At 41.1% G+C, this 17418-nt stretch overlaps 1 protein-coding gene across 1 annotated transcript in view; it reads left to right on the top strand.

Annotated features, from left to right (window-relative positions):
- Positions 1–1772: 1772 nt before the first annotated feature.
- LOC116735594 (vesicle-fusing ATPase) overlaps positions 1773–17418 on the top strand; it is a 39898-nt gene continuing 24252 nt past the window's right edge. The window contains exon 1 of the mRNA XM_032587576.1: positions 1773–2048. Within this exon, the coding sequence (XP_032443467.1) occupies positions 2037–2048 (12 nt within the window). The 5' untranslated portion in view covers positions 1773–2036. The remainder of the gene's footprint in view (positions 2049–17418) is intronic.

Genomic DNA, 17418 nt, shown 5'->3' with positions numbered 1-17418 from the left:
CACCTGCTGTTACAGTTTTTTTAGTCTATATGACCCATCAAAAGCCACAATTTTAAAGGCTTGTGACTTTTTAAAATTAAAAAAGTGACTGTCCTGCTTTCTTTGGTCCAATACTGATACTAGCACAATATTTATTGCTAGTGAATTGTAAATGCAACAGTCCACATACTGTATGCAAATAGGTTGTTTCTTTTTTATTATTACTAGCTTTAGCTTACTGAAATGTCTCTCCCCACCAACAACAGTCAAAGATAACGTGCAAAATATACATAAAGCAATCCAGACTTCTCAAAAATCCAATGTAGTTGCATTTTGTTTAAGGTGCAGTATATAACTTTCATTTAAAAAAAAAAAAGTTCTTTCCTTATTTGTTAAAGCTGTCACCATGTCGTGACGGTTGCTATGAGACAGATCATCTGTGAAACCTCTTCCCTGAACTACTATTGCTGGAGATAGGCACCAGCACCAGCACCTCCCGACCCCACTAGGGACAAGGGTGTTAGAAAATGGATGGATGGATGGCAGACTGTCAGTCGGAGGATCAGTGAGATCCTGTCCCCTGCCCAGTTGACTTTGGTTTTGATTTTCAGGTCGCCCCCTCCGCCCAAGATCCCCCCCTCCCGCCCGTGGTCGGTTGTTTTTGAGTTTATTCTCTCTCTCCCTCTGGGGTCCCAGATTTATAGGCCTTTGGCGCTGGGTTTTTCTTTTCTTGAGTAGTGGGGTTGTGTTTTGGGGTTTCTGGTATCCGCCCTTGCAGGGAGAGTTCTGTCATGATCTCAGTATGTTGTGGTTTTTTTTTTTGTTTCATATGTGCTTCCTGTCAGATGTCAGGGCTTATTTTGACCCAAGTTATTCTCCAATGCTCCCCGTTAATTTAGCCCTGGTGTGTCACCCGTGTCCGTTGATTAGTTATTCCCCTCACCTGTTCCCCATAGGATTTAAGTTTCAGTTGTGTCCATGTGTGGCGCGGGATTCTTCTCTGGGTTTAATGTATGTATTCCAGTGTCGCTCCGAGTGTTGACCTGTTCGTGTTCCGACTAAAGAAAATAAAAGCAAGATGCCACGTCGCAGTGTACCTTCTGGTTCATCCTCAACCTTAAAGACTTCATTCCTGACACCGTTTTACATGTGTACTTTGTTCACATGCAAAAAATACTGTTCAGGAAGCCGTACAGGTCAGCAGACGTTGTGTTCGCAGGTAGTTTTGTGATTTTATTAGAGTGTGCGTCCATAAAAGTGGTAAGCTACAGTCTATTTATGTTTTAGTAGCATTATATGTGTATTTTAGTACCTTGGACATTTTCTGTTGCTGGATTTCCAGAATAAGCGATGGCTAGGCCAAACTAATTTCTACTCTAAAATGGTGAAACATATTATGTTTAGTTGCTCTCTTTTACTTTATTTAACTTGAATAGTAACAAAAGACAAGTAATGTGATTATAATATGTTTGTAACCTAGAAAATGAGTATTGTGTTCATGGTGGATTGTAATTTGTATTTATTCATCTTTCTTTGTAAAACCACACACAATATAAAAACTACTGATTAGACTCATTTTAATCAAATCGTGATCATTATATCTAAGAAAAATGTTCTACTGATTAAGTTATATATTGACTAAACCATGAATCTAAATCTAACCTAAAAGACAGCGGTGTGGTCCAGACTGTGGCGTCAGACCCACGTGACCGGTGAGCAGCAGGGCTCTGTCCGAGGTGCTGAAGCAGGAAAAACAACCCAGCAGCCGAACCGCCGTTAGTTTTCAGTGATATGTGGTCCAACAGCTCTGACTTGACCTCCGAGCTGCTCCGCGTGCTGCTGTACCGATCACTTAGAGATGGTTAGCGCGATATCTCCAGGCGCATCCCGCCCCTCGCGCCCCCTTTGGCACGCTTCCGCCTCAACCGACCAATGAGAGCGCGATGCGCTGCAGCTTATAAAGCGATCTGCCGTCGAGCTGTTCACCCCGCCGTCCCCCGCCGTCCTATGAACCACTGAGCCGAGCCGCATCCCCAGATCTACCGCAACCCGCGAAGATGGCGACCCGGGTAAGAGCGCTATATGTGTTACTGTCCCGCTGTAAGAAACAGAGTCGGTCCAGTGTTTGGTCATGGAACAACATGCGGCTCATCCACTGCTGCAAGATGTCGGTTAAGCCTAATCTTCCCGTTAACCTGGAGCCCAGGCAGCCTCGTTTCCGCCTGAATGTCACCGTGACTGAAGAGCGGGGCTGTGTGTTTCAGTTTTAGCTCCCTCTCTCTCTGTGTGTGTGTGGGGAACATTTTGGGCCGGGTCTGCATGGTCTCAGCCTGCTAACAGCTGCCAGAATGAACAGAAAGCCGAGGCTTCGCTTTGCCCTTGAGCCGCCGTAGCTGCCTGACATGCAGCCCGTCCTCCGGATGGTCATCAAATAAGGAGGCTGGAGCAGGCTCTCTTTTGTTGTTGTTGTTGTTTTGTGTTTGCTTTTATTGTAATTAATGGAGGGGAAAAAAACAAACAAAAAAAATCAGCGCGTCCAATTTCGCTCAGAATGCGTTAATGTCGCCTCCGATCCGCAGTCTTGTGGCGCTGAAAAAGCCGCACACAGCGGTGCATGACTGGCTGCTGGATGGTGCATGTTGATCTGGCTGGTTCTGTTCAACCCGCCGACGTGCAGGGGAACAGGGTGTTGAAGGTAGCTGGTGATAAATCTGCCCCGCTGGCCTGCCATCACTTTCACTACAAGCCCCTCCTTGCCGCCCTCATCAGTGAACGGGGTGGGTTTATTTAACAAGGCGAACCTCTTTTTTTTTTTTTTTTTTTTTTTGCTTCAAAAGCCTCGGAAAAGCGCGATCTTTAAGCAAGGATTGTGTAATTACCTCTAATTCCAGCAAATACATCGATTTGATATGCTGCAGCTTTACTGACATGACGGATAAAACCTGATTTTTGTCCCCATGTGTTGACATTCTGCTGCACCTCTCTTTTTATTGAAAGTCATCCTCTAGTTACAATGCACGTTTCAGCTCTAGTCAAAACATATGCAGCTGCAACGCGATGCACAGTTTCATAAACCAGAACATTTACTACAAACAGCATAACTGTATCAGCACCATTATGCGACACACTATCATTATATAAACATGAAGAATAGGATGTTCTTCTGCTGAGATTAGAACTGGTGCCGGCTGTCTCTGCATCCTTCAACATACTGATTAGTATTTATATAGGTTATTATTTTAATCCTACCGGTTCCCTAAAGAAGTGTACTACAAATAAAGAATGTTTAAAGAGCAGTACGCATGATTTCTGTCATGCAGTCATAAAATTACCTAAAATAATTTAGTAAATAGTTCTTATGGTTCATTGATTACTTTGCGAGCGATGGAAACCCAAATCACATTCCTGGTTTGTGCCGACAAATCTGGTGAATAATTCTGATTGAACTTTAAGAAATACTCATCAAATGCTCGGATATTTTTAGCAGCTTGTTTCTGGGTAGTTTTATCAAAGCATTCAGCCACAACTGGCCTCTTGAGGATATTCAGGATCTTGAATGAAAATGAGTTTGATTAGACATATCAACCTGCCTTTGTGTTACTTTGCTTTTCTTTTTGCCCTGATCTTCTACGACATTGACCACAAACCACACTATCTCAAATTTCATATTTTACAACCTATAAAATATTCTTTTAAAAAAAGGAGTACAAAGAGACTAAAAAACACCATAGGACATTTTTGGGGGTTTTTTCCCCATAACATCATGTTTAATCAGATCTTTCCATCAATCAGAACAAGTTTTCTTGTAAGGATTCTGCCAACATCATGTTTTAGAGTCATAATTATGTTTTTAATGCCTGGTAAAAACCCAAACCAGCTCCTGGTTCTCCCCCTTCCTTCGTACAGAAGGTCTGGAACCTGGGTTGTTGAGAACCCATTGCTTGCTGGAGGCGTGGCTGATGGTGCTGAAGTTTGAAATGATTGGATCTGGTTTTATCCAGTGGCTAACATTTAGCCAATAAATGGAGCTGCAGCAATAAGATATCTTAAACATTCCTACATCAATCACACGATATTTGTAATTGTGGGCAGCTTGGTTTATTTCCAAAATATAACCCTATATAAAGCAGTGTAGAAAATCATCGTCATGGTTCACAACTTCTTCTGTTCTCTGAGTGGCCCCGTTAAAATTCTAGTGGAGAAATCCACTTCAATGGGAGAAATTCCATTGAAAGGACATGAGAGTCAAACAGGATTCCGTAGGAAGGCAATGACCAGGCTGATGTTTTTAGGGAGATTTTTCTACTTCTTTTCTACTCCAACCAATGTCTCAGGTGAAAAAAGAAGGCCTGTCCACCTCATGATGTCGCAACAACCGTGCTTTATGGCGGGATGATGCGTTCAGGGTGACATGCAGTGTCAGTTTTTGAGTACATACAGTGTTTTGGATGAAAAGTATAATTTTGGTCTTATTTGACCAGAGCCCCTTCAACATGAGACACCTACTGTACATAACTTGGCAAACCTTAGCAATAGCTTTCTTGTGTAACAAAAGTCAGATTTGTGACTAACAGCTGCAGCGTTGACTGGTTATCCTCCTGAGCTGTCTGTGGGGGGTTTGCTAAGTGGCCATTTCTAAAGGAGGTCAGAGGCCGAGATAAGAAAAGACGAATCTTTGCAATCCTGTAACACATCCTTTATGTGGATGCCTGATGTGACATAGGTATGTCACATCAGGCTAATTCATTTTCTATTTTAATCAGCAACAAGCCCAGTTTCTGTCCTCATCAGTGCAGACAGAATGCATGCTCATGATGCTAACAGCTGCTAACAGTTTGGGGTTCTCTCTTAGAGCCTATGCTGCAGCTTTGTCCTCTTAATTATGGTATGTTTCTGAAGGAAGTTCCTTTAAAGGGTTGATCAGCTGTAGACGGCTAAATCTGCAGACGGAGCTATCAGCTGTTAGCTTAGTGCTCTCATCTAAAACAGCATCATGCTGTTTGTGCTGAGACATTCATTTTTACCTCAGAGGAGATGAGTGACTCAGCACGAACAAAGCAGTTCCTGTTTTAATAGTAACTTCTTGGGGCTCCTCTTCCTCAAGAAAGAGCCTTGTGTGTTAAAAACAAATGAAAATAACAATAAGGCTTTATAGAACATTCATTTTAGCTGATCAGTTTGTATGGAGCCGCGGTTCCTCTTCTCTCAGAATAATGGCGCCGGTTCACTGGCGGCATCAGAGACATGGAATGATCCGATATTAATACCTGTATCAGTTATGATATTGAGAAAAATTAGGTGACAATGTGCCTGATGCATAAGGGCAGATCTATCCAGTCTAATTCTATGCTTTGTCCTCTGAGTGATGTCATGTCTTATTATTTATTTTACATTATATTTAGAATTCCCAATTGCACTTTCTGAACCATTTGAAAGGTTTGTGGCTGTTTATTTTACATGTCAACCAATCGTTTTCGTTAGTTTCATTGACTGTTCCTCTAATTGCACCGACTGAACAAATGAAAGTTGTTGTTTTAACATGTTTGACCAAAATTATGAAGCTGTTGGTGTATTTAAGTGTGCTATGCTGATTCAGAGTTAGCAAAAAAAAAAAAAAATTAATTCAGTACATTTATCTTTGTGATTTTTTTTTAAAAAGAAATCTTTTAGTTTGATTCAGCTCTGTTTTTCTGTATTGGATTATTATTGACAGATACTAAATCTCAGAAATCTGTGTCGGTGTCTGAAGTGAAAAAAAATGGAGCTTGTACAATTCTTTCTGTTTTGATGGTACATTCTCGTTTCTGGTCATCCACCATCAGTCAGAAGTGTCCACTGGCGTTCTGATCCCAGAGGAAACCACAGACTCACTCCGTCATCTGAGCACTGTTGCATCCTGGGATGTGTCAAAAGGAGTCAGTGGAAAGCAACTGGCTATGCAGACTGACAGCTTGATGACCTCAACACCAAACTACAAACAGAAAGTCTTTTGAGGCCATCTGCATAAAAATAAATTATTATCCAATAGTGGGTCGGTGTGTGGGATACTAGCCCTGCTGGATAGAAGTGTCGGAGCAGACTAAATGCTGGAGCAGACTAAATGCTGAACTGGACTATTGTAAATACTGGGGAAGACTAAGTGCTGGGTGGGACTAAATGCTGGATTGGGCTAAATGTTAGTTGAACTACATGCAGGGGCAGACTAAATGCTGGGTTGAACTAAGCGCTTGGGCGAACTAGATGCTGGGATGGACTGAATGATATTTGCAGCCAATCCAGGAGCACAATTCCTTTTTCTTGGCGTTGATTGGCTGTACCCCCAGGAGTGGCGATAACACAGACTGTGGATGTTAGCTTGTGCAGTTGTGCTGAGATCATTTCCATTGTGTGCGCATGTTAAGGTATATTTGGTGTTTAAACTATTAAAATGGGAAGTGCTTAATGCTTTTAGTGAAGGACTCTGTTATTCCTGATTTCCATCATCATCCACTAGAGAAAATAATCAAACTTTTTCTTCTTTTTAAAGTTTACTTGTATTTCTACAGCAGGTCATTGTAACATTCACATTCTGGTTGTGCTGAGATGAACGATTCTGTAAAATACTGTTTTAATTTAACATTTTTCAGCCATACAGTGTGAGTAGCTATCTGGCCTTGTTAAAGCCCAGAAACCAAAGATCAGATCCATAACAGTTCAACATCTAAACAAGCAAACACTGAGTTACACTTCTCAGTATTCTCTGTGCAATGACTGTTAGGTGTGAGACAGAAACAGTGTTGGGCTTTAGGATTTTAGAGGCTCTTTCAAATAAATTCATTTTTTAAAAATCTTTAAACAGGTTTCTAAAAGTTGCACGCTAATTGGATACCATGCAAAGAGTCACCTTTGTCCTCAGTCTAGACAAATAAAACCAATTTACCCTTTGAATAAAGAAAACTGGTTGTTTTTGATGAATATCTACTATTAAAACAATCCCATTTTATTGCTGTTTTTAGTCTTTTAAATAAAGATAAAAATTCTGCAAAAAGGGGGTGGATAAATTTCCTTCTATGTGACGCTGATATTGACGGAAAAGTGGGTAAAAAAAAAACACGTCGAAAAAAACATTAAAAAACTTACTGCTGTCACTTTTAGTGTCAAAATTGGTGGAAATTCAATGCAATTATTTCTTTTAAAAAACGACTAAAACCTCCATTTGTTATCATATGTACATATCAAATAAATTTGTTGTCAGTCTGGTCTGTTTCAAACCGTAAACATGGCAGATTAGAATAGAATAGAATAGAATAGAATTCAACTTTATTGTCATTGCACTGTCACAAGTACAAGCAACGAGATGTAGTTTGCATCTATCCAGAACTGCTCTACGAGATATAAATATTTATTTACAGATGTACAAGACAATGTATGTATGGACTCTAAGGGGTTATAGCAAGAGATATAGATATTGTGTATAAATATAAATATGGGAGGTATATGCACAGATTATACAGAATATACAAGAATGTTAGGGAATGGATTATAGATAAATAATGGCAGATAAAATGTACAGGTTGTATGTGTGTGTGAAGAAAACAGTCCGTGATGTGTGTGTGTGTGAGGATAGTCCATGTGTTATTGTTGTATGAGAGGATAGGGGAGTACAGTCCTTATAGTTTATGTTTTATGTCAGGAGGCGTTCAAAACTTGACAGCTGTGGGAAAGAAGCTGTTCCGGTGCCTGGTGGTTGTGGTCCGTAGGCTTCTGTAACGCCTCCCAGAGGGCAGGAGGGAAAAGAGTGTGTGTGCTGGGTGAGTGGAGTCCTTTGTGATTTTCCCGGCCCTTTTCAAACACCGCTTCCTGTAGATGTCCTTGATGGCAGGGAGCGGTGCCCCGGCGATATACTGGGCAGTTTTCACCACCCTCTGCAGCGCCTGCCGGTCGGAGACAGAGCAGTTCCCGTACCAAGCTGTAATACAGTTGGTGAGGATGCTCTCAATGGTGCAGCGGTAGAAGTTCGTGAGGATCTCTGAGGACAGGTGGTTCTTCCTCAGGGTCCTCATGAAGAAGAGGCGCTGATGCTCCTTCTTAATGAGTTTGGAGCAGCTGGTCGTCCAAGTCAGGTCCTCGGAGATGTGGACTCCCAGGAACTTAAAGGTGTCCACACGCTCCACCACTGTCCCCTTAATGTGGATGGGTGGATGTGGGTCAGGGTTCCTCCTGAAGTCCACGATAAGCTCCTTGGTCTTCTCGGTGTTCAGCTGCAGGTTGTTTTTGTCGCACCACTCAGCCAGACGGTCTACCTCCTCCCTGTAAGCGGCCTCGTCATTATCTCTGATGAGGCCGATCACCGTGGTGTCGTCTGCAAACTTGATGATGGCGTTAGAGCCACGGACAGGTCTGCAGTCGTAGGTGAAGAGGGAGTAGAGGAAGGGAGTCATCACACAGCCTTGTGGCACTCCGGTGTTTATGATGATGGTGAATGAGAAGTGGTTGTCCAGCCGGACATGTTGAGGTCGACTGGTCAGGAAGTCGAGCAACCAGTTACACATGAGTGGACTGATGCCGAGGTCTGTGAGTTTGGTAATGAGTTGTGATGGGATGACAGTGTTGAATGCTGAACTAAAATCTAAGAACAGCAGTCTGGCGTAAGTGTTCTTACTGTCCAGGTGAGAAAGGACAGAGTGCAGCGCTATAGAGACTGCATCCTCTGTGCTCCTGTTCTGCCTGTATGCAAATTGGTGGGGGTCTAGTGTGGGGGGGAGACAGGATCTGAGGTCTGCTAGGACCAGCCGCTCCAAGCACTTGGTAATGATGGGGGTAAGGGCTACCGGGCGGTAGTCATTGAGTCTGGTTGGGTTGGGATTCTTGGGGATTGGGACGATGGAGGTAGACTTGAAGCAGGTCGGTACCACAGCGCGGGCCAGGGACAGGTTGAAGATGTCCGTCAGCACTCCTGCCAGCTCCCCAGAGCACATTCTGAGGACACGTCCAGGTATGCCATCAGGACCCGCAGCCTTGTGGGATTTAATCCTGCTCAGAGCCGCTCCTACGTCAGTGGGGAGGAAAGTCAGTGGCTGTTGGCCTGGGGTGGTAGCTGCTTTGGTTGCAGTTGTGGTATTCCCTCTCTCAAAACGAGCATAGAAGTTGTTAAGTTCGTTGAGGAAGGAGACATCAGTAGAAGCGGGGGTGGTATTGGGGTTCTTGTAGTCTGTGAGAATCTGAAGTCTTTGCCACATACGTCGGGGATTGGCGTTAGAAAAATGATCCTCCACCTTCCTTTTGTAGTGGTGTTTGGCCTTCTTGATTCCCTTCTTCAGCTCAGCCCTGGCTGCACTGTAAGTCTGTGCATCCCCTGACCTGAAGGCGATGTTGCGGGCCTTCAGCAGGAGACGAACGTCTCAGTTCATCCAGGGTTTATGGTTGGGGTACATGGTAATGCGTTTGCAGGTGGTGACACGTTCTATGGTGATGGAAATATGGTTCAGTACAGATGAGGCGTACTGATCCAAGTCTGTATGGTGGAAAATAGTCCAATCTGTATTCCTGAACCGGTCCTGGAGCACAGCGTCTGAGCCCTCTGGCCACACCTTTACTGTCCTCACGGTAGGTTCCACACGTTGGATGAGTGGTAAGTACCGAGGTGTGAGGAACAGGGAGAGATGGTCTGATTGTCCGATGTTGGGGAGGGGTGTCACATTGTAGGCCAATCTGGACCATGTCTACTCCAGATTGGAGTAGACATGGTCCAGGGTCTTGTCTCCTCTGGTGTGGCAAGAGACATGTTGGTGGAATCTGGGAAGAACTGTCTTCAAGTTGGATTGATTGAAATCACCTGCAACAACAAAGGCAGCCTCGGGGTATTTGGTTTGGTGTTTGCTAATAGCCGCATAGAATTCTTTCATGGCTAGCTTGGCATTAGCATCCGGGGGGGTTTACACGGCAGTGAGGATGATCGAGGTGAATTCCCTTGGGAGGTAATAAGGTCTGCATTTGACCATTAAAAACTCCACATTCTGTGAGCAGTGACTCTCGGTAGTAGCAGAGTCTGTGCACCAAGCTTTGTTAATATAAATGCACAAACCTCTGCCTCTGGTCTTGCCGGAGTCATCTGCTGTCCTGTCGGCTAGGTGTGTGTGGCGTCCACTTAGCTGGATAGCATTGTCCGGGCAGCTGTTGTTTAGCCATGTTTCGGTGAAAAACATGACGTTTGAGTCCATAATCCGTCTAGCATCATGTATCTCAGATTACTATTAAAACAGGAACTGCTTTGTTCGTGCTGAAGAGCAACGCTGAACTGAAACTACAAACAGCTACAGTTATTTTTGTTTTTTGATGCATCTCAAGCACCAAAGTCAATTTATTCCTTGCCAGATGGCTTTGTGTATGAACAGATATTATTCAAATTGCTTGGTTGGTACGGCAGCATGTGGGTGTTTTCGAGGACAGCCTTGATTGATTGGATGGTGTCAAGATCAATAACCGGAGATTGGGGGGCGTTTGCTCTCTTGGCTAGCGAAGGAGAGAAAAAATAAAATCTTGTTTGATGAAACAAGTGAGTGGGCTGCAGCAGCAGCTGGAGGCTCGTTTAATTTGTGTCTCTCCTTCTCTGCAGTCTCGCTGGTTATGCTGTTTAATGAAGTGCGTCTCGAAATCTCCCACCAGCCCAGCTATGCTGTCTTTAGCTTGCTAGCTGTCTTCATGCTAACACCTCAGCAGCTAAACTCAAACTCTGGCCGACGGAGTCAAGCTGCTAATGTGGTAGAAGGGAAGATTCTTGATTTTTTCCTTCTGTTATCTAATCGATGAGTTCCACCTTACAGCTAGACTCTGAGCTGAAGAGGAAGAGAGAGGGTTCAGAGTAGAAAACAACACCTAGACAGGGGTCAGAAATAAGATAATGAACGGAACATAATTATGAATAATAAATGCAGGTCTGCAACTATAGCGATTGTTTTAGTACGTAATTGATTATCCTATTGATTATTTTTTTTATGATTAATCAATTAATCTAAGCTTCTTTTCGACAATATTTAAAATACATTTAAATATGAAAATAATTAAATAACTTTTATTTACAAAAAAAGGATACAAACATTTTATTGTCTAAAAAGATTCAACATAGCATTCCTTTAGTGTACACTTTGTAGCAAAGGAAACATCTGCTGCCAAAAAAAAAAAAATTCATACTCAACATGTGAAAATCTCATTCCTTTCTGCTTGACTTAGCATCAGTACAGTGTTCGTCTGATAGGTTGATTATATTTTGTACGCACTGACAGGGCAGCAAAAAAATGTAAATAAGAGATTTGTTTTCTTTACAGAGTTTGAATCAGGTGAAGCTGAAACCACTTGATGATTGCTGGGTAGAACAAATTTGCAGACAATAATTTTCTTTTTAATACTAAATGTTAAATGTTTATATTTTTTGTGAGGTTTTGTCATAATCACTGCTTTGGGTGTGCTGTTCTCTCAGCAAATGGATACCATTTTGAGTATCTATACTTCAGTGAACGATTAATTGACTATTAAATCAGTTGACAATTATTGCAATAATCGATTCATTACGATGAATCCGATTAATTGTCTCAGCCTCATTATCGCTACTCCAAATGTTTAACAGCAGAAGAGGAACTCAAACACTTCCATTACATTTGGTTTTAATTAATAAAGAAGCTTTGAAGCAGATAAAACAAACCATTTTGAGCCATGTCAATTTGATGTAACAGATTAATCAACACTGGACTTTTCACTTCCATCACTGCTACAGGACTTAGCATGTTTATAGACAAGACGGGACACTTCCACTCATTCCTCCATTAGCAACTGAAAAATTAATGAGTATAGTACAGTAGTGCATGATCTGGTCTGGCCCTGGCTCACAGCTCCAGTGGGAGACATTTTAGATTTTCTGTGTGAATCAGAAGTCGGGAGCACGTGTGTGTGTGTGTGCGTGTGGGTGTGTGTGCGTGTGTGCGTGTGTGTGTGGGTGCGTGTGTGTGTGTGGGTATGTGTGTGTGCGTGTGTGTGTGTGTGTTTGTGTGTCAGCCCATGAATTAGAGAGAAATGGTTAATCCCAGATTGCGCAGCACAGAGCCTTCCTCCCTGAGCTCTGATCTGCTGATATATTTAGAACGCCACTCTGCTGTGGTCAGGTGACGCCGCAGCAACACTTCCACAGCAGGTGGCGCTCTGCTCTGCTGCAGCCAGCAGCAGCTGTGATGATGCCTAGAATACAAAGCATCATCTGTGCTAACGGAGAGTTAGCACAGCTAGCAAATAACAATCAGCTTTGAAACATGGAGGAAATAAGTTGATTTATGACATAGTAATTTTTTAAAACACCACACGGATCCTAAATGCAACTAACAGTCATCCTGCCTCAAGAGCAACATCCACACTGAAGAGTGTTGTTTCCATGAAATGATAGAGCTTAGATATGCTGCGTTCACTGACTGGAATTTTTTGAATGTATGTAAATATTTTGTCTTAACACTTTGTTCACATGCAGAAGAGAAACCCTATTGCATACAGTACGACATGTCAAGTGACTTTGGATAAACAGGAAATAGAATATTCTCAATTCTAGCCATTGGTTGACATTAGCAACTGAACAACTGGCAGGACGACTGCTGGTGGTTTCTGCTGAGGCTGAGTTTTGCCGTATCATCTCCCTTCCTAACAGAAAAACAACAAATAATAAAAACCTACATAACATAAGACAAAAGAGAGAGAGAGTAAATTACCTGGGGAGCATCTACTCACTTTATGAATAAATATTCTAAGAATTTTTGCCAGAGCTTTTGAAGTCTCTTGCGAGCACCTACTGGAAATGTATTACTTTTTTGTTTGATGAGTCAAAACTTTCCTAAGTCATCTATTATGCGAGGGAGGCTGAGCATGTTTCCATTTCAACAGAATGAGACGCCTGGGTGAAGGAGTTAGAAAGGCAAGCACTTTGTCAGAGGGAGGTTAGATTGAGGAGGCGGGGCTTATGGATTAGAAATGAGCTGGGGGTCAGGAGTAAGTGCTGCAGCATTAGTGTTAAATATTTGGCTCCAAAATTTAGAAAGCCTTTGACCATTGTTGAATGTGTTCTTTAGCTTTGTATTTTTTGTGTATATGTGTGTGTTTTTATGGTGTAAAGCACTTTGAACTGCCTTGTTGCTTATATGTGCTACACAAATAAACTTGATTGATTGATTGATTGATTGATTGATTGATTGATTGATTGATTGATTGATTGACCAGCACAGAGCTGTGGGTGTGGTTGGCTGGAGACTGTTGACATCTATTGTAACTGTCGCTGATGTTTGGAAGCTTTTTTACCAGCCTGGTATTTGTGTAGTTCACTCTAAAAAGAACCTTACATTATGATAAACCATGGAGCACATGGTGGACGAGTGAACAAACTCAACAGTTAGATTCAACAGAGTATATGGTGTCTGTATCCCAGGTCCACTTAGGATGAGATGTGTAAGGAGATAACGGAAAGGAATCAGTCAGACGATTGGGAAAGTCAGGACAGGAGGGTTTGACAAAGAGTCTGATAAAAAATAATAAAAGTAATTTTAAAAAATCCAATTACTGCTAATTTTTGATTAACCCTCCTGTTATGATCGTTTCTAGGGTACAGCAAAAATGTTCGTGGGTCAATTTGACCCGGGGAGTGTTTAATCATGCAATAGTGTAAGAAATCAAAAAATTCCTCCAAAACATTTTTGTATCTGATTATTAACTCCAATACTAACCATTTCAATTAATATTTGTGCAATGATGGTTTTTTTTATTTCTCACAAATAAAGGATCAATAATGAAAACCTACTCATTTACTCATTTGGACATAAAAAATTGAATTTACATTTTTAATGTCCACTGAAAAAAAACCTAGACACAAAAAAACTATAATTTCCTTGAAATTGATCTTTGGTAAATATTTTTATATTACACTTTTTTTTTTTTTTTTTCAATGGGTGATTTTTATAGTTGAACTTGAGACACACATACTGTTCAGGGTCAAATTGACCCGCAGATTAAAATCAAGATAAATGAGTCATGCAGAGAGTATTTATGTTTCCCTCCACTTCTGCTGAGTGTCACTCAGTGTGGGTGGAGTTTGTCCACGGGAATATTTATATATATATTTATATATATATATATATATATATATATATATATATATATATATATATATATATATATATATATGACACCAGAATGAGTTTAAATGAATGCTCTCTCAAGAGTAATCTCTTGAATTGCCAAGAGATTACTCTTGTGAATTATTTAGAAGTGAACAGCCCTTAGTTTTCTCATGCGGCTTATTATTTTCATGATGAGCTCAGAGGGAGATGATACCATGTGAATATAAGATTGAGATACCAGAAGGGTTCAAATCTGTGGTTTAATCAGATTTTACCTGTTTATGTGTTAATATTCATATAGCACATGTACTCATTCTAAAACCTGTCAAATGTCTCTAACATGATCAATGCCACTTGGGTTTGAATCCTATTTTTCTTTCTAATGCACTAATGGACAAAGCAAAGCTCTTAAATTACCACAATAGAAAAATCTCCAGTTTTATTAACAGTAATTTAATGTATGATGTAAAGCACTTTGAAGGGCCTTGTTGCTGAAATGTGCTATACAAAAAAAAATTGACTGACTTGATTGATTGAATGTAGTGAGATCACAAAGACAGAGTTCTACAGGCTCTATTCAGAACTGAACAAACCAGAATGAGATAACTATTTTTAACAAAAAATGTATAAATATAGTGCAAATATGTTGAGTCACACTTTTGGCACCATCCAGTGTCACCAGTGTGGCACTGAGAAGTTTTTGTGGATCAAAACCTCTCAAATTGAAGTTTTTGATCCACAAAATGGTGTAAACGTTTTCATCAGTGTGTACCTGAGAGATAAAATACATGGTGGGTCTGGTTGCCGTGCGCTGTCAGGGCAGATTTCCTCAGCAAAAATGGCAGAATGGGATCTTCTGTATGGGAGACTGAAAGCTAAATTGTAAGATCGTTTCCAGGACGACAACAACATTTACTTTAAACTTTCTCTATGGGCCGTATTAATCTGGACGTAATCAGATTATTTTGGTGAAACGGCTACTCAAGCACTGGCAGTTTGACTGTGACATCTGAATTGTCAGGGTCAAAGGTCGTCATCAGACTTTCAAAAGCTCAAAGTGGTGCATGCATTCTGGTATTTCAAAGAATAAAAATCTAAAGTGAGTAGAAATAGGTAATATCAACACAAAGTTACAAATTCAGGCAGAAGAATCAACACTTTTTCAAATTACATTTTCACAGCATAAATCTACAGAAATCCATGGTTACAGCAGGAACAGTGTTACTCAAGTAGATGTAGAAAGTGCATTTTAAAGCTGGGAGTAAATTTACTCAGGTAAATGAAACTAGCTACTAACCAACTGTGGTAATAGCAGATAATAATATTGAATGACTTCAATGGCAACATGGATAATGTGCAAATTAAAACTGCTGGAAAATCTTTATTTTCGATCAATGAAACATAAAAACGACTCAGCAGAAAACAGCAGACGCTCGGCTCTGTCCGTGTCTTAAACCACGGGACTCGCTGCAGCGTTACCAATCAATTGCCAGTGCAGACGCCACATTCAATACGCCGGCTCAGGCACCGCGGCATGAATAATTGAACGGGAGGAGCTTGAAATAGAAGAATATTTAGAATGAGTGGGGAAAGCCACTCCCTATCTCTGCGGTTTAACACGTTTTGGGAGCGGATGCTGCAGCGACGCTGGCGGATGAGAAGGGAGCCAGTAGATGCAGCAGTTTTCTTGTTAGGTTGATTTAGACGCGATTCACTGAAAACTTAATGGGACCAAAAACGGGTGTGGAAATTATTATGTCATTACTAATAAATTAGAGGCTGTGGAGGAAATGTCAATGGGTCGAGAGGGAATTCTCCGAGTGGATAATATTTGTTGAAATGAAGGCAAAGCTGTTAAACTGGGGCTTCGCATTAAGCCAAGACTCATTATTCAGAGTGCTGCTTGAGTTTTTAATATTCAAACAGGATGTGGATCGAGAATATGAGACTGAAATACACAATGCGGAAGGAGATCAGATAGATTACTACACCAGGAAGCGACTGTATAGTTTAGTTGGGATTGAAGAGTTTAAAGTTTGTTTAAAATTGTATATTTTAGTGGGTTGTGCCCTTGGGCAAGTGTCTTTACCGCTGTAGTAAGGGGTAAGGAAGCAACGATGGAGGTGGACATAGCAGGAGTTGAACCGGAGACGAACTTCTACCCCCGCCGCCACCGTCGTCCCTTCAGTGTGTGAATGTGTTTTGGGGTCTTTTGTACAACTAGCCATTATCAGTACCACTACCACTGGCCAGAGGAAGCTGAACACAGCAAAAACAGTATGATGTGTTGAAAACTGAGATGGAAAAAAATATTAGGGGTGTGTACTGATCAGTACCTGGAGTGGATCTGGTGACAGGAGAGAATGTTGGACATTGGTGGTCCAATTGAATCTTGAACAATTGTGAAAGATCACTCTGAGAAGATCTGAAACTAATGCCTGAGGGAAAGTTTTTCTCAGAATTTTGAAAAACAGATTGTTTTCTGTGCCGAGCTGTGACATGTGAGTGATCAGTACCTACCAGGACAGACGGCTTATTTTCATACCTCAACAAGTTGGCAAAAAAATGATCAGCTCTTCAGAAGCCAAAATGGCCAAAGAGTGAAGAGACCAATATCAGCCAAAGAGTGGAATTCTGTTGTAGCCTGAAGGCACAGCAGAGGAAGTCTTTCTCTGTTACAACTTTCACTCTGAAGAGTGTTGCTGTCTGAATGACCTGGAAGCACAAAGTTATGATGCATTCCTTCATCGGAAAAACTTCCAAGTTTTTCATTTCCAGATCTCTGGTATGAGGAACTTAAGCTGAAAATTGACTGATTTCAGTCATCTGATAATTTGTCAGTGCATCTTTTTATGTCTTTTTTTTTTTTTTACATTTCAACTCAGAAATAGAAAGAAAATTAAGTATTTTCCTGTTGCTATCCTGTTGTGATCATTGAAGGTGCCAAGACGTATACAAAAATGCTTTTGTCTGCTGAGTTTATAGAAGGAGCCCAGACTGTACTTCATGTCAGTCTTGAAGAAAGAGTGTTGTACGTTATTTTTTAATAATACGATGTCATGTCCTGTCTTGTGTTTTGACTGAAAATGCTAATTGATGCAGCTAAATCCTTAGACATTAGATTAGATATCATTATAAGCAGCAGCAAAAAAAAAAAAAAAAAAAACTCCCCCGCCTAAACGAAGAAAACTAAAGTTACTTTTATATAAGAATGTGTTTCAAATATGTTTCTGCTAATTATTGGTTCCCTGACATGGAATCTATAATTGACTCATTTCTGAATATTTGACATCAGATCAGAATCTCCTTCCTGCTA

This window comes from Xiphophorus hellerii, chromosome 16 (genome assembly GCF_003331165.1).
Source record: "Xiphophorus hellerii strain 12219 chromosome 16, Xiphophorus_hellerii-4.1, whole genome shotgun sequence".
In the NCBI taxonomy this organism is placed as follows: domain Eukaryota; kingdom Metazoa; phylum Chordata; class Actinopteri; order Cyprinodontiformes; family Poeciliidae; genus Xiphophorus; species Xiphophorus hellerii.
Note: the sequence above shows the minus strand (reverse complement) of the source record. Positions and strands in the feature narration are given on the sequence as shown.